The sequence below is a fragment of the Oncorhynchus nerka genome, linkage group LG22, assembly GCF_034236695.1.
Source record: "Oncorhynchus nerka isolate Pitt River linkage group LG22, Oner_Uvic_2.0, whole genome shotgun sequence".
NCBI lineage: Eukaryota > Metazoa > Chordata > Actinopteri > Salmoniformes > Salmonidae > Oncorhynchus > Oncorhynchus nerka.
Genome location: NC_088417.1, coordinates 79961342 through 79979061, shown reverse-complemented (window position 1 = coordinate 79979061; position 17720 = coordinate 79961342). Strand labels below are relative to the sequence as shown.

General features: G+C 45.5%; 2 protein-coding genes across 3 annotated transcripts in view; one reads left to right on the top strand and one right to left on the bottom strand.

The window, feature by feature from the left end:
• Positions 1–892, top strand: part of LOC115105800 (bone morphogenetic protein 1-like) — a 50049-nt gene extending 49157 nt beyond the window's left edge. For both annotated transcript variants that reach the window (XM_029628195.2, XM_029628194.2), the window contains exon 20: positions 28–892. In XM_029628195.2, coding sequence (XP_029484055.1) covers positions 28–162 — 135 coding nt within the window. In that variant the 3' untranslated portion in view covers positions 163–892. The remainder of the gene's footprint in view (positions 1–27) is intronic.
• A 10550-nt stretch (positions 893–11442) lies between these two features.
• On the bottom strand, positions 11443–16440 carry LOC115105802 (zinc-binding protein A33-like). The gene is made up of 6 exons (XM_029628197.2): positions 15622–16440; positions 15086–15181; positions 14709–14942; positions 14040–14062; positions 13822–13937; positions 11443–12482 (listed from the first exon to the last, which is right to left on the bottom strand). The coding sequence occupies exons 1-6, from the start codon at positions 16246–16248 to the stop codon at positions 11938–11940; spliced, it is 1641 nt and encodes a 546-aa protein (XP_029484057.1). The 5' UTR covers positions 16249–16440; the 3' UTR covers positions 11443–11937.
• Positions 16441–17720: the final 1280 nt, after the last annotated feature.

Sequence of the window (17720 nt, the reverse complement as noted above, 5' to 3'; positions counted from 1 at the left end):
CTCTCTCTCTTTTTATTTATCTTCCAGCCTCCTGAGGAAATCTACTCTGCTGGGGATGCCATTGTTATAAAGTTCCATTCGGATGATACCATCAATAAGAAGGGCTTCCATGTACGGTACATGAGCACAAAGTTCCAAGACACATTGCACACAAGCAAGTGAACCCCTCTTTACCAAGACTTAAGAGGAGGAGACTGTGTACCCCAAAGTGTTGACACTCCCAGTTCCCTAAGAGGAGCGGATGCTTGGATAGCTGCCCCCCCCCCCCCCCCCCCCCATACCCCACTCCGCCCAAAGCCAGCTGTAAGGAGTCAAGCCATGCAGCAGTAGAGAGCGTTTTCAAGTTTGTATCATTTAGATTAGGGAGGGTGGACGAGAGAGTGGATATGTGTGGGAGATCTGAAATGAATTCCCCAAAAGTTTGTAATTTCCTCAATATAACAAAAAGGATCCCACAGGCCTGTAAGGATCAGTGGGATGGTGGTATAACTGTATAGGATACAGGATTATCAGGGTTTTAGGGAATAGGTTCCCCAACAACCTCCCAAGTTCCCCAACCACCTCCTAACTTGAAATCCAGCCGAGCCCTAAATTCTTGGGAAGATAACCTTCCCACCTTGCCTTGGTTCCTAAATATGTCTATCTACTCTTGACTTAAATCTTGGCACTATACTGTGTATCATTGAGGGTTGCACATTGATGATTAGGAAAGACGGATAGAACCGGGGAAATTTGTTTTAAGCACACAGTTGTAATTAGTATGGTCTTGCAATGCAGAACAGGGATGATCCCCCCCCCCCCCCCAAACATGATTGATGTTAGCAGAAGAAGAAAAGTGAACATGTGTTGTTATTCTTTTCAAGGGCTAGGCTAATAAATATAGATAACTGTAGATTAAGGTGGTGGTCTGTTCTTTTCCAATTGTTTTTATGATTTGTCCCAAATAAAGACTCCCTTACGTACAGTTGAAGTCGGAAGTTTACGTAAACTTAGGTTGGAGTCAATTAAACTCGTTTTTCAAGCACTCCACACATTTCTTGTTAACAAACTATAGTTTTGGCAAGTCGGTTAGGACATCTACTTTGTGCATGACACAAGTAATTTTTCCAACAATTGTTTACCGACAGATTTTTTCACTTATAATTCACTGTATCACAATTCCAGTGGGTCAGAAGTTTACCTACACTAAGTTGACTGTACCTTTAAACAGCTTGAAAAATTCCAGAAAATTATGTCATGGCTTTAGAAGCTTCTGATAGGCTAATTTACATCAGTTGAGTCAATTGGAGGTGTACCTGTGGATGTATTTTAAGGCCTACCTTCAAACTCAGTGTCTCTTTGCTTGACATCGTGGGAAAATCTAAAGAAATCAGCCAAGACCTTTGGAAAAAAATGGTGGACATCCACAAGTCTGGTTCATCCTTGGGATAAATTTCCAAACGCTGAAGGTAGCACGTTCATCTGTACGAAGAATAGTACGCAAGTATAAACACCATGGAACCATGCAGCCATCATACCGCTCAGGAAGGAGACTCGTTCTGTCTCCTAGAGATTAAAGTACTTTGGTGTGAAAAGTGCAAATCAATCCCAGAACAACAGCAAAGGATCTTGTGAAGATGTTGGAGGAAACAGGTAGAAAAGTATCTATATCCACAGTAAAACGAGTCCTATATCGACATAACCTGAAAGGCCGCTCAGCAAGGAAGAAACCACTGCTCCAAAACCTCCATAAAAAAGCCCGACTACGGTTTGCAACTGCACATGGGGACAAAGATCGTACTTTTTGGAGAAATGTCCTCTGGTCTGATGAAACAAAAATAGAACTGTTTGGCCATAATGATGTTAGGAGGAAAACGGGGGAGGCTTGCAAGCCGAAGAACACCAGCACGGGGGTGGCAGCATCATGTTGTGGGGATGCTTTGCTGCAGGAGGGACTGGTGCACTTCACAAAATAGATGGCATCATGAGGTAGGGAAATTATTGAAGCAACATCTCAAGACATCAGCTTGGTCACAAATTGGTCTTCCAAATGGACAAGGAACCCAAGCATACTTCCAAAGATGTGGCAAAATGGCTTAAGGACAGCAAAGGTATTGGAGAGGCCATCACAAAGCCCTGACCTCAATCCTTATAGAACAGGGGTGTCAAACTAAAATACCCAGTGGGCCAAAATGTAAAACCTGAACAAAGTCACGGGCCAACATTGAACAAATTAACCTTTTAATATGGACCCAAACAAGTTTTGCTTTAACATTGAATATGGAACAAGCATCGCTTATTACCATACAATATATAATTTAATAGTGGAGACATGCAAAATCGAATTTCAAATGAAAAAACACATCAATGGCATTCATTTATTAAATAAATAAAATTTAAATAAAAATTGTATGCCTCTTTTCTATTTGCAGCCTTCTGATTTAAATACCAAAATAAACTTTTTCCACTGGCTAATAATTTGACAAATAAAATGATAATAAATCAATCAACCATTCAAGCCCATGCCTTGTAGCAAGAAAAAGTGCATAAAGAAAACGTTAATTATTGCACACTGGTCTAATCTGATGTGCCCAAGCCAGATACCTGGCATCTCTTCTTGGATGCTAGTTCATCAATGTCTGGGCTCAAGCTCTGAGCTGAAGAAATCCTCAGTATCGAGCGAAGATGTTCATCAGTCATACGTCTCCTGTGAGTTGTTTTGGTCATCTTCATCGAGGAGAAAAGTTGCTCGCATAGATAAGTGCTGCCGAACATGGAGAGCATCTGAGCGGCTTGGGTGCGGAGCTGAGGCATTGTGTCAGGGATGAACCGTGGAAACTGTGCGGCGCCCACAGCATCATACTTTGACTTCAGCGTGTCGTTGCACTGGAGTTCAATCAGCTCCATTTGGATGTTGGTTGGTGCATTTTCCACATCAACTGCGAAGGGATTACTAAGCAGTTCAAACTTGCATTTCTGGGCATCGAAGTCGGCAAATCGCCGGCTAAACTCAGCAGCGAGAACACTGAGTTTTTCAGCAAACTGTGCGCATGGGAACACGGCGGTAGAGGTCTGCGCTTTTATGGATTGGCAGCAGGGAAAATGGCAAGGGTTTCCTTGCAGCATCTGATTCTCCCACAGGCACAGTTTAGTTTTGAAGGCCCTCACTGCAGCGTACATGTCTGTGATGATGCGCCCCCGCCCCTGAAGCTGCAGGTTCAGCGCATCGAGATGGCTCGAGATGTCACAGAGAAAGGCCAGCTCACACAGGAACTTTTGCTCCCGGAGCTCTGCTGTATCCTTCCCTTTGGTTTCCAGGAATTGACATATTTCCTCACGCAGCTCGAAACATCTGTTCAGTACTTTTCCTCTGCTTAGCCATCTCACCTCTGTGTGATATGGCACGTCTGCGTATTCCGAACCACACTCCTCCAGAAAAGATTTAAACTGGCGGTGATTTAGACCTTTGGCTCTTATAAAGTTAACTACCTGTGTTACTGTGGTCATAACATGTTCCATCTTTAGGGCTTTGGCACACAGTGCTTCCTGATGTATGATGCAGTGGTAAACAGTTAGCTCACCTGCACAGTTCTCTTCCCGCATCTTCTCCCGAACCATGCCCACCAGTCCACTCTTTTTACCGCACATCGCTGGCGCACCATCTGTCGTTAATCCAACGAGTTTATCCCACGGAAGCTTTATTTCAGTTACACATTTGGAAACCTCCTCAAAGATTTCCTTTCCTGTGGTTGTGCCATGCATTGATTTGAATCCTAATAGCTCCTCCGTAACACACAGATTTGAGTCCACTCCACGGATGAAGACTGACAGCTGAGCAGTATCAGATGCGTCGCAGCTCTCATCCACAGCGAGGAGAACGCAACAAAATCTTTTCCCTTTTCCATCAGCTGGTCATACAGATTGGTGGCAAGATCACATGTGCGATCAGCTACTGTGTTCCTGCTCAGGCTCACGTTTGAAAATGCTTGTTTTTTCTCTGGGCATACGAGGTCACAAACCTTCATCATGCACTTTTTCATGAACTCTCCCTCATTAAAGGGCCGGGCTGATTTTGCGATCTCTGCTGCCACTATATAACTAGCCTTTACAGCAGCCTCGCTTTGTGATGTGGCTTTTTTAAACATATTCTGTTGTGAAACCAAACTTCTTTTCATCTCCTCTACTTTCTGGCTCCTTTGAGTCATGTCCAGGTCCTTGTATTTGTCATGGTGTTTCGTTTCATAGTGTCGTCTAATGTTGTACTCCTTACTTACAGCCACGTTGACTCCACAAACAAGACAAACAGGTTTGTCTTTTACATATGTAAACAGATATTCTGCCTCCCACTTGTCCAGAAAGCTCCTGTTTTCTGCCTTTCTTTTCGCCATTTTTGGGAAGGGTTAGCTCGCTGACAGTTGTAGCGTCTATGTTGCTATGACTACTGTCACAGAGGAGAGAGCGTTTCTGGGTCCTGTCCTGATTGGCGCGCGAAAACAGCAGAGCATTATCCTGTTAGTCCTATAGGGGCAGTATTTCATTTTTGGATAAAAAGACGTGCCCGTTTTAAGCGCAATATTTTGTCACGAAAAGATGCTCGAATATGCTTGGAATTGATAGCTTTGGAAAGAAGACAGTCTTACGTTTCCAGAAATGCAAAGATTTTCACTGTGAGTCCCTTAGAACAAATGTTTCGGGCAAAACCAAGATGTATGACCGACCAGGAAATGCACAGGATTTCTGAGGCTACGTTTTCCATGATCGCCTTATATGGCTGTGAATGCGACAGGAATCAACGGACTCTTTCTCTTGTTTCCCCAAGGTCTCTGCAGCATTGTGACGTATTTGTAGGCATATCATTGGAAGATTGACCATAAGAGACTACATTTACCAGGTGTCCCGCTAGGTGGCTGCGTGGCAATTGGTGCGCAAAAGTCAGGTCCCGGTATTTTTCCATTCAAATCTCAGAACAAACCAGGCTACAAGGACGGTGCTTTCAACGGAGAGAAATATGACAAACCACCTTCAGGATTGATTCAAACAACGTTTTCAATGTTTCAGTCAATATTATGGAGTTAATTCGGAAAAAAGTTCGACATGTAGGTGACTGAATTTTCGGTTAGTTTCGGTAGCCATATGCATAGTAACAAAAGGGAACGATGTGTCCTACACAAGAATCTTTCAGGAAAAACTGGACATCTGCTATGTAACTGAGAGTCTCCTCATTGAAACATCTGAAGTTCTTCAAAGGTAAATTATTTTATTTGATTCCTTGGCTGGTTTTTGTGAATATGTTGCGTGCTAAATGCTAATGCTAACGCTAAGCTAGCTATCACCACTCTTACACAAATTAGTGATTTTCTCTGGTTCTAAAGCATATTTTGAAAATCTGAGACGACAGGATTGTTGAGAAAAGGATAAGCTTGAGAACAGGCATATTTATTTCGTTTCATTTGCGATTTTTAAAAATCGCTAATGTTGCGTTATGCTAATGAGCTTGAGGCTGTAGTAACGATACCGCATGCGGGATGGGGCGGACTAAGAGGTTAAGGGATTCGTAGTATTAGTGGTGAATGCGCTGTACAATACCGGCGGGCCAGCTCTAGTAGTAATTTGGTATTGTCTCGCGGGCCAAATATAATTACCCCGCGGGCCAAATTTGGCCCACGGGCCAGAGTTTGACACCCATGCTATAGAACATTTCTGGGTAGACCTGAAAAAGCGTGTGCGAGCAAGAAGGCCTACAAACCTGACTCAGTTACACCAGCTCTGTCAGGGGGAATGGGCCAAAATTCACCGAACTTATTGTGGGAAGCTTGTGGAAGGCTACCCAAAACATTTGACCGAAGTTTGTCACGATGTGCGCAACTGATTGAAGGTAAGTCAGGTGCAGGAGAGCAGAGATGGGTAATAACAGGCGCACATTATTCATGCCCCAGGAAAATAGCAATAACGCCCAAAGTCCACAAACGGTACAATAAACAAAACAACAAAGTGAAACCTCTAAAGAAACAAGAGACCATAATACAAGAAACAGCACTATAGAGAGATAGAACAACAACAACGCAGCCACTGCCAGCTAGCCTACTTCAGCAGTACTGTATCATTTGAATTATTTTAGTCAATAAGATTCCTGCTACGTAAGCTTAACTTTCTGAACATTCGAGACGTGTAGTCCATTTGTCATTCCAATCTCCTTTGCATTAGCGTAGCCTCTTCTGTAGCCTGTCAACTATGTGTCTGTCTATCCCTGTTCTCTCCTCTCTGCACAGACCATACAAACGCTCCACACCGCGTGGCCGCGGCCACTCTAATCTGGTGGTCCCAGCGCGCACGACCCACGTGGAGTTCCAGGTCTCCGGTAGCCTCTGGAACTGCCGATCTGCGGCCAACAAGGCAGAGTTCATCTCAGCCTATGCCTCCCTCCAGTCCCTCGACTTCTTGGCACTGACGGAAACATGGATCACCACAGATAACACTGCTACTCCTACTGCTCTCTCTTCGTCCGCCCACGTGTTCTCGCGCACACCCCGAGAGCTTCTGGTCAGCGGGGTGGTGGCACCGGGATCCTCATCTCTCCCAAGTGGTCATTCTCTCTTTCTCCCCTTACCCATCTGTCTATCGCCTCCTTTGAATTCCATGCTGTCACAGTTACCAGCCCTTTCAAGCTTAACATCCTTATCATTTATCGCCCTCCAGGTTCCCTCGGAGAGTTCATCAATGAGCTTGATGCCTTGATAAGCTCCTTTCCTGAGGATGGCTCACCTCTCACAGTTCTGGGCGACTTTAACCTCCCCACGTCTACCTTTGACTCATTCCTCTCTGCCTCCTTCTTTCCACTCCTCTCCTCTTTTGACCTCACCCTCTCACCTTCCCCCTCTACTCACAAGGCAGGCAATACGCTCGACCTCATCTTTACTAGATGCTGTTCTTCCACTAACCTCACTGCAACTCCCCTCCAAGTCTCCGACCACTACCTTGTATCCTTTTCCCTCTTGCTCTCATCCAACACTTCCCACACTGCCCCTACTCGGATGGTATCGCGCCGTCCCAATCTTCGCTCTCTCTCCCCGCTACTCTCTCCTCTTCCATCCTATCATCTCTTCCCTCTGCTCAAACCTTCTCCAACCTATCTCCTGATTCTGCCTCCTCAACCCTCCTCTCCTCCCTTTCTGCATCCCTTGATTCTCTATGTCCCCTATCCTCCAGGCCGGCTCGGTCCTCCCCTCCTGCTCCGTGGCTCGACGACTCATTGCGAGCTCACAGAACAGGGCTCCGGGCAGCCGAGCGGAAATGGAGGAAAACTCGCCTCCCTGCGGACCTGGCATCCTTTCACTCCCTCCTCTCTACATTTTCCTCTTCTGTCTCTGCTGCTAAAGCCACTTTCTACCACTCTAAAGTCCAAGCATCTGCCTCTAACCCTAGGAAGCTCTTTGCCACCTTCTCCTCCCTCCTGAATCCTCCTCCCCCCCTCCTCCCTCTCTGCAGATGACTTCGTCAACCATTTTGAAAAGAAGGTCGACGACATCCGATCCTCGTTTGCTAAGTCAAACGGCACCGCTGGTTCTGCTCACACTGCCCTACCCTGTGCTCTGACCTCTTTCTCCCCTCTCTCTCCAGATGAAATCTTGCGTCTTGTGACGGCCGGCCGCCCAACAACCTGCCCGCTTGACCCTATTCCCTCCTCTTCTCCAGACCATTTCCGGAGACCTTCTCCCTTACCTCACCTCGCTCATCAACTCATCCCTGACCGCTGGCTACGTCCCTTCTGTCTTCAAGAGAGCGAGAGTTGCACCCCTTCTGAAAAAACCTACACTCGATCCCTCCGATGTCAACAACTACAGACCAGTATCCCTTCTTTCTTTTCTCTCCAAAACTCTTGAACGTGCCGTCCTTGGCCAGCTCTCCCGCTATCTCCCTCAGAATGACCTTCTTGATCCAAATCAGTCAGGTTTCAAGACTAGTCATTCAACTGAGACTGCTCTTCTCTGTATCACGGAGGCCCTCCGCACTGCTAAAGCTAACTCTCTCTCCTCTGCTCTCATCCTTCTAGACCTATCGGCTGCCTTCGATACTGTGAACCATCAGATCCTCCTCTCCACCCTCTCCGAGTTGGGCATCTCCGGCGCGGCCCACGCTTGGATTGCGTCCTACCTGACAGGTCGCTCCTACCAGGTGGCGTGGCGAGAATCTGTCTCCTCACCACGCGCTCTCACCACTGGCGTCCCCCAGGGCTCTGTTCTAGGCCCTCTCCTATTCTCGCTATACACCAAGTCACTTGGCTCTGTCATAACCTCACATGGTCTCTCCTATCATTGCTATGCAGACGACACACAATTAATCTTCTCCTTTCCCCTTCTGATGACCAGGTGGCGAATCGCATCTCTGCATGTCTGGCAGACATATCAGTGTGGATGACGGATCACCACCTCAAGCTGAACCTCGGCAAGACGGAGCTGCTCTTCCTCCCGGGGAAGGACTGCCCGTTCCGTGATCTCGCCATCACGGTTGACAACTCCATTGTGTCCTCCTCCCAGAGCGCTAAGAACCTTGGCGTGATCCTGGACAACACCTTGTCGTTCTCAACTAACATCAAGGCGGTGGCCCGTTCTTGTAGGTTCATGCTCTACAACATCCGCAGAGTACGACCCTGCCTCACACAGGAAGCAGCGCAGGTCCTAATCCAGGCACTTGTCATCTCCCGTCTGGATTACTGCAACTCGCTGTTGGCTGGGCTCCCTGCTTGTGCCATTAAACCCCTACAACTCATCCAGAACGCCGCAGCCCGTCTGGTGTTCAACCTTCCCAAGTTCTCTCACGTCACCCCGCTCCTCCGCTCTCTCCACTGGCTTCCAGTTGAAGCTCGCATCCGCTACAAGACCATGGTGCTTGCCTACGGAGCTGTGAGGGGAACGGCACCTCAGTACCTCCAGGCTCTGATCAGGCCCTACACCCAAACAAGGCCACTGCGTTCATCCACCTCTGGCCTTCTCGCCTCCCTACCACTGAGGAAGTACAGTTCCCGCGCAGCCCAGTCAAAACTGTTCGCTGCTCTGGCCCCCCAATGGTGGAACAAACTCCCTCACGACGCCAGGACAGCGGAGTCAATCACCACCTTCCGGAGACACCTGAAACCCCACCTCTTTCAGGAATACCTAGGATAGGATAAAGTAATCCTTCTCACCCCCCTTAAAAGATTTAGATGCACTATTGTAAAGTGGCTGTTCCACTGGATGTCTTAAGGTGAACGCACCAATTTGTAAGTCGCTCTGGATAAGAGCGTCTGCTAAATGACTTAAATGTAATGTAAATGTAAAACACACGGGTCAAACACATACCCGGCGCGAACCACACGTAACATAAAAAACTATTCCACACACAGATATGGGGGCAACAGAGGGTAAAATACATTTAGTCAGATGAGGGAATGTGAACCAGGTGTGCGGAAAACCAAGACAAAACAAATGGAAAATGAAAAGTGGAGCGTCGATGGGTAGAAGACCGGTGACGTCAACCGCCAAACCCCGCCCGAACAAGGAGAGGGCCCGGCTTCGGCGGAAGTCATGACAAAGTTAAATCATTTTGAAGGCAATGCTACCAAATACTAATTGAGTGTATGTAAACTTCTGACCCGCTGGGAATTGGATGAAAGAAATAAAAGCTGAAATAAATCACTCTCTACTATTATTCTGACATTTCATTATTAAAATAAAGTGGTGATCCTAACTGACCTAAAATAGTGAGTTTTTACTTGGATTAAATGTCACGGCTGGCTGAAGGACTGGATCAAGGTGCAGCATGGTAAGCGTACATTTTATTTTTATTAAAAATGACACCGACAAAACAAAGAACAAAACCGTGACGCTTTGGGCTATGTGCCCTGAACAAAGTCAAAGTTAACTTCCCACAAAACAGGTGGGGGAAAAGGGTACCTAAGTATGGTTCTCAATCAGAGACAACGATAGACAGCTGCATAAAAAGCCTCTCTATGGCCAGGGCGTGACATTGGCTAAGGTGTATGTGGTTTTTGGTTTACTTCCGACTTCAACTGTATTTATTTGGACAGTGAAGCTAAAACATTTCATTTGGCTCTACACTCCATTTTGGATTTAAGACCAAATGTTATACATGAGGTGACAGTTCAGAATGTCACCTTTTATTTGAGGGTATTTTCATAAATATCTCTTTTACCGTTTAAAAATTTAAGCACTTAATGTATCTAGTCCCCCCATTTGAAGGTGTCATAAGTATTTGGACAAATTCACTTATAACATATTAAAGTAGTCAAACATTGTATTATTTGGTCCCATATTCCTAGCGCACAATTACTACATCAAGCTTGTGACTCTACAAACTTGTTGGATGCATTTGTAGTTTGCTTTGGTTGTGTTTCAGATTATTTTGTGCCTAATAGAAATGAATGGTAAATAATGTATTGTGTCATTTTGGAGTCACTGTTATTGTGAATAAGAATAGAATATGTTTACAAGCACTTCTAATGTCGATGCTATCATGATTATGGATTATCCTGAATCAATCCGAAATAATGAGTGTGAAAGTTACAGAGGCACAAAGATTATACCCCCAAAACATGCTACCTTCTCACTATTACCAATAACAGGGGAGGTTAACATTTTTTGGAGGGTTTGATATTTATCACTCTTTCATTTTCTCACTCATCATTATTCATGGTTATCAGTAATCATGGTAGCATCCACATTAATGTAGAAGTGTTATGAAACAGATTATGTTTTTATTTACAATGAAAGGCACTTCAAAATGACACAATACGTTATTTACCATTCATTTCTATTGGACACAAAATAATCTGAAACACAACTAAAATAAACTGCAAATGCATCACAAGCTTGATGCATTCATTGCGTGCTAGGAATATGGGACCAAAAAATACTACTTTAATTCACTGAAAAGTGAATTTGTCCAAATACTCAAGACACATTTTCATACTGATCCCCTGTGAGAATCGAACCCACAACCCTGGTGTTGCTAGCGGCATGCTCTAACAACTGAGTCACACGGCACCACTCCTGATGTGTGTGGATTGTATCAGCCTGCATGGTGGAATGAGAATGTTTTCCTCAAAGTGCTACTGCTAATGGTACACACACAAAAAATCACTGTGCAGGTTTAAACTGCTCGCTCGCTCTCTCCCTCTCTTTCTTGATTAGTCAGGGATTTCTTGGAAATGGTCCATCAATTTTACTCCAATATTTTTGACGCATTACTCAGCTCGGTTCAATGTACTGTAGGCTAAACCAAAAGGATCACAGGAAGAAAGACTGACACAACCACACAGAAAACTCTTTTCAAATGACCTCTTAATGATATTCCTCTTTCCTGTGCTCTGATATGCACAAATCCACCATGCAGAAGTGTGTTTATGCCTGTTACTGTTTGTGCTGAGACTATCCAGATCAAATATCAGGTTCTATTTCAACACAGAGACACAAAACAAATTCTTATTTATTTTGAATGGTACAGTATTGTGAGGTGAATGTTTGAAATACTGATGATATCCACAATTCACTAAAAGATTATTATTATGCATTGAAGATTACTTATTAAAATAGTTGGCCCAAAATATTGAACTGCCTTTACATTGTACACGATAAGGCAATTTTGTATTCATCATTCTGTTTACGCCAGTCACGTACAATTTACACTGTAATATTGCAAAAGGTTATTGCGCATACATTTAACAAACCTTGATGGTGAAGCTCTGGCCCACATCAAGATTACATTTGAAAAATGTATTATTTACAGTTGGCCTGCTTACTCTCTCTAACATCTCAAACAATATAATAGCTATATATAATATATATAATATTATATAATATATATAGCTTATAATCTAACAGTTAGATTCTGAAGGTATTTTAGCACCACACCAGTGTAAGGATGGCCTCAGGCTTTGTGGGGAATAGATAAGTGCCGCATCTGTCAGATTTTGGGAAGGAAAACTTTGAGGGGCTCATTCTCATGCACTTTATCCAGGAATCCCAGATTGAAGTAGGGGTACAACGTCTCTGTGAAGGTTTCATGGAATGTATAGAGATGTGTCATGCTCTCTGCATTGTAGAAAGACACCAGACCCCTCTTATAATCCAGATATACCCCTATCCTAGCCAGAGGCTCCTCCAGTGAAAGCACAGTAGGGGGCGATGTACAGGCCATGTATTGTATTCCATAGGACAGGGACAGGGTCCAAAAGCCATTGGCCGGCAAGGCTTTGATTACTCCCTTCCTCGATACAGTTTCTCTAGCCACACCCACGGTCCACACAGTGCTGCTGTAGACCTCTATCTCCCAGTAGTGGCGGCCGTAGGTGAAGCCCTGACTGCCCAACAGGGACAATGCAGCATTGAAGCGGTTGGGGTTGTCCTGGACAGAGTGGTTGAAGGTCTGGTAGCGGACACAGGTGAGGGAGGAGGTCAGGCTAAGCCAGGGGTTGGCCGTGCTTGAATTCAAGGTGATGGCGGCCGGAACTGAGAATAAGGGAAAATTAGTTGGTCAAGTTAGGTATTGCATGATTTTACATGCCATGACACATGGCATTACAACCGTAAGGCTCTCCGCCCACAACCGTAAGGCTCTCCAGAGGGTAGTGAGGTCTGCACAACGCATCACCGGGGGCAAACTACCTGCCCTCCAGGACAGCTACACCACCCGATGTCACAGGAAGGCCATAAAGATCATCAAGGACAACAACCGGGTGGTTGAACAGCCACTGCCTGTTCACCCTGCTATCATCCAGAAGGCGAGGTCAGTACAGGTGTATCAAAGCAGGGACCGAGAGACTGAAAAACAGCTTCTATCTCAAGGCCATCAGACTGTTAAACAGCCACCACTAACATTGAGTGGCTGCTGCCAACATACTGACTCAACTCCAGCCACTTTAATAATGGAAATTGATGGGAATTGATGTAAAAAATTGTATCACTAGCCACTTTAAACAATGTCACTTAATATAATGTTTACATACCCTACATTACTCATCTCATATGTATATACTGTACTCTATACCATCTACTGCATCTTGCCTATACCATCATTCTGTACCATCACTCATTCATATATCTTTATGTACATATTCTTTATCCCTTTACACTTGTGTGTATAAGGTATTAGTTGTGGAATTGTTAGGTTAGATTACTCATTGGTTATTACTGCATTGTCGGAACGAAGGCAGCGTAGCCTAGTGGTTAGAGCGTTGGACTAGTAACCGGAAGGTTGTGAGTTCAAACCCCCGAGCTGACAAGGTACAAATCTGTCGTTCTGCCCCTGAACAGGCAGTTAACCCACTGTTCCCAGGCCGTCATTGAAAATAAGAATGTGTTCTTAACTGACTTGCCTGGTTAAATAAAGGTAAAATTAAAATTAAAACTAGAAGCACAAGCATTTCGCTACACTCGCATTAACATCTGCTAACCATGTGTATGTGACAAATAAAATTTGATTTGATTTGACAATGTGAACACAGTATAATTCTCAGTAGCAGTTTCAACTTTCCATTTTAAATAACAAAACAACTGTCAAGTAGTCAATTCTGGGCAATTCATGTATGTTGCAGAGGAAAAATAGTTGCTGAAAGCTCCTGAATTATTGCTCCTGGGTGCTGTAATTGTCAGTCACTCTACTAAAGGTTTAGTGGAGGCAGCTGAGGGGAGGACAGCTCATAATAATAGCTGGAATGGAGTCATTGGAATGGTATCAAACGTGGCTTCCATGTGATTGATACCATTCCATTGACTCCATAACAACCATTATTATAAGCCTTCCTCCCCTCAGCAAGCCTCCACTCTAAAGGTTAATGCCTTACAGTACCTGGGTAGATGCTTCCTTTCAGTGATTTCCACACTCGGTACTGCAGGGGCCCTGCGAACCGACCCTCACACAGGCTGGGGGCCGTGAGAGTAGGCTTTTCAAACTTGGGAGTCGGCCTGCCAAAGGCAACACAAGCTTCAGACAATACATATTAGAAACATGAAAACTCCATTATGGAATAATAATCTAAAACGTCCCACATCCCATCACGCACTCACCTCTGGACCAGGGTCTTGATATTCTGGGACGAGACAGGAAAAACAGAGGGGAGAGTGTGCTGATTAGTTTTGGCAGTGGGTAAAATGAGAGAAAGCTGTTTTCCACATGACATCAGTGTCTGAGCTCACGCTATCCCGGCCCTGTGGGATCTCCCAGTGGTTGGGGGAAAGTCCCTGGGTCTGAGCCTGCTTTCCCTATAATCTCCTTATCCTCACCATTGACCAGGAGTGAGGTCATGGGCCCACATCCTGCCTGTGCTCCACCCTGAAGGGTCCCTCCCTGCACTCTGGAGGGTCATTGTGTGTATTGTATGTGTTTGTCATTGATAAGGGTCTTGTCCTTATCAAGGATAATGCTGAGTGAATTTCCCAAGTTGGGATCAATGAAGTACTATTCTACTCATTGCTATCAGAAAGACCTTCCTGTAGAATGCCTAGAATGGTTACTTACTAACTTATTACAGCAATGTTAATGTCTAGAAGTGTGCAAGCTAGTTTTGTCCTCCCATCCAGTACATCATTTTCAAACAGCACAAGCAAAATAACATAAAATCTAACCTAAAATGTTTCATTGTGAAACACATATTTTTCACATTCCCCCGTCAAGGAGGCTCATTGAGTTACTTCTCATGTGAAATTCCACCAGCCTAGAATGACCCTGTCTCTCACCCGCAGCAATGTAAAGGGGTCCTGTTCCCTCAGCTTGTCCTCGATCTCATTCAGGGCCCTCTGCAGACGGCAGACCTCCACACAGAGCAGGGCCTTGTGTTCGTCCAGCCTGATCAGCTCCCTGCGCTCCTCTGTCTTCAGCTTCACCTGCAGCAGCTTCTCTTCCTGGTACAGAAACTGGTGCAGGTCGCTGAACTGGGCCTCGATGCGCTGCTTCAGGTCTGCCGTGTGCTCCTGGGGGGACAGAAAGAGTGTGTGGTTTTAGGGGGGCTCATTAGCAATGGCAGTTAGTTCAAGAGGGTCAAGGTTTATGAGACACTCAAGGTTTATGTGCAATGTACAGATTGTTACAAGCTGTAGATACTTGAGCGTTTCACCTTGAGCTTCTTGACCTCGTCCTCAGTCTCTCTTTCACACTGCAGGGCTGTGTTCAGCTCCCCTTTCAGAGAGTCCATGGAACTGCTGAGAGACGCCTGCATGGCCAGAATAAAGTAGCAACATGATTCAAAGTCGGCATCAGGCTTCTGTTCTCTACACCAGGCCTTACAGTAAATACAGTAATCTGCTGTTGGAGTGGGGCTGGAATATGAATGTTATGGGAAACAATCCGGATGCAACTCTTAACAAGAGAATGTGGGGAGAATAATGAGAAGTCATTGACATTGTAGTTGTTGATGTCAAGTCACTTTGTTTTTTTTGTGCAACATTTGATCAAATCAACTTTTATTGCTTCAATTCCTCCCAAGCAAAATTCTACTGCTCAGTCCATAGCACCACCTGTCTTCAATTTCCCCTGCAACTGGAACCCTTGGTTTAGTTGTTTTTTAACTCTGAGCTAAGCCTTTTACTAGCATTCTTTGAAAAATGTAAGAGTGTAACAAGGCAACAGAAGTCAAATAGAATTTGGACTTACCCTGTATCTCTGCTGTGCCTCATGGACACACACCATGTTGTGGTTCCGGTGCTCCTGAGAGAGTCCACACACCAGACACAACAGCTCTTGGTCCTCCTCACAGTAGAGCTTCAGCTCCTCTCGGTGCCGGCCACAGCACGGGGCAGGAGCAAGGCTCCTCTCTGGTACGCCCATGTCCCCCAGCAGCCCCTCTCTCTCCTCCAGGCCCTGGCAGTAGCTCTCCACTATGTTACCCACGATGCGGTTGGGTCGGTAGCTCTGGCCAGGGAAGACCTTCCTGCACTGGGGACAGGATCCGGACCCCCCCTGGACCTGGCCTCTGGGGCCCGTCCAGTAGCCAGCGATACATGCCTGGCAGAAGGTGTGGTCGCAGGGCAGGGAGACAGGCTGCTTGAAGAGGTCCAGGCAGATAGAACAGGTCAGGTCTCGGCTAAGTCGCTGTGCTGAGCTCTTGGATACTTGCCCAGCCATACTAGACGACCTCTGCTTTTCCTTTGTAGTTTGCATTGGAAGCTCCCCCTCCCTGTATTTGGAACTTTTCTTGTCTGATTTCTCCACCTCGACGTTGTGTGGAGACGTTAACTGGAGTTTCTCCACCTCTCTGTGATTCTTACTCCTTATGTTCATTCCTTCTTTCAGACTTATCGTTTTTTTTGTGCTGGATTGGAAGCTTTTGAGACGTCCTCCTTCTCCTGAGCGTTTGGGTCCTCTCTGTCTGGTCTCCGCTCTGACTCAGCTCAGTCTTCCTGTTGACTGTGGGAAAGGAAGGGGCTGGTGAGGAGGCGGCCTCTCTGTTGCTCCATCCCAGATAGACAGGGGTGCTCCGTGGGCCCCCTTGTAAACTCCCCCTCTGACGCCAGAGCTACAGTCAGGAAAATAAGGCAGGCCAGCCATGGTCATTCTGTGCTCTGATTGTTTGTGTAGAGAAGTTATGGTGGTAACTGCAGTGCAGTCCTGCTTCTTGAGCAGAATAGCATTGTTAATAATCCACTTTACTATAATGCTTAGTTATGGGAATCAGTTAATCCCTAGCGTGTGTGTGTGTGTGTTTAGGCCTACAGTACTGTATGTGAAAACTTTGAGTCAAAACAGATGTGCCCTATTTTTTCTTTAGCTGGCTGGAAAACAACCTACATTTTGCATGACACTAAACAATGGTATTAAATTATTTCAAAGAGCCATATACTGTAACATCACTGACAAAATATATAATCAACTGGCAGAAAATGTATAAAAAAATATATAAGTGAACAGTGATGGCTTGTCTCTATAAACTCCTAAGTGTGGGAGCCTACTGTGCTTAAATAGTACCTTGAAGTGTGTACTCGCACATCTGGAGCTCCAGTCAGCTATAGCCAACTACACCCATGTTCATGTGAGTACCCAAACAGGTTTTTCATAACTGAACTTTCCAATAGAAGTGTGTGAATTTATCAAATCTAATTTTATTATACACATACACAGATCACTGATGTGATCTTCCTGTCTGGGTTGGCGCCCCCCTTTTTGGTTGTGCCGTGGCAGAGATCTTTGTGGGCTATACTCGGCCTTGACTCAGAATGGTGAGTTGATGGTTGAAGATATCCCTCTAGTGGTGTGGGGGCTGTGCTTTGGTGAAGTGGGTGGGGTTATATCCTTCCTGTTTGGCCCTGTCCGGGGTATCATCGGATGGGGCCACAGTGTCTCCTGACCCCTCCTGTCTCAGCCTCCAGTATTTATGCTGCAATAGTTTGGGTCGGGGGGCTAGGGTCAGTCTGTTATATCTGGATTATTTCTCCTGTCTTATCCGGTGTCCTGTGTGCATTTAAGTATGCTCTCTCTAATTCTCTCTTTCTTTCTCTCTCGGAGGACCTGAGCCCTAGGACCATACCTCAGGACCACCTGGCATGATGACTCCTTGCTGTCCCCAGTCCACCTGGCCGTGCTGCTGCTCCAGTTTCAATTGTTCTGCCTGTGGCTATGGAATCCTGACCTGTTCACCGGACGTGCTACCTGCCCCAGACCTACTATTTGACCATGCTGGTCATTTATGAACATTTGAACATCTTGGCCATGTTCTGTTATAATCTCCACCCGGCACAGCCAGAAGAGGACTGGCC

What these genes read in the sequence shown, in the direction of transcription:
- LOC115105802 (XM_029628197.2), bottom strand. Translation starts at nt 16,248, where the DNA reads ATGAACATAAGGAGTAAGAATCACAGAGAGGTGGAGAAACTCCAGTTA. An exon ending in ACCCCTTTACATTGCTGCGG is followed by an intron (nt 14,063 to 14,708) that starts GTGAGAGACAGG and finishes GTCTCGTCCCAG; the next exon opens with AATATCAAGACCCTGGTCCA. An exon ending in GAAAGGAAGCATCTACCCAG is followed by an intron (nt 12,483 to 13,821) that starts GTACTGTAAGGC and finishes CCTTATTCTCAG; the next exon opens with TTCCGGCCGCCATCACCTTG.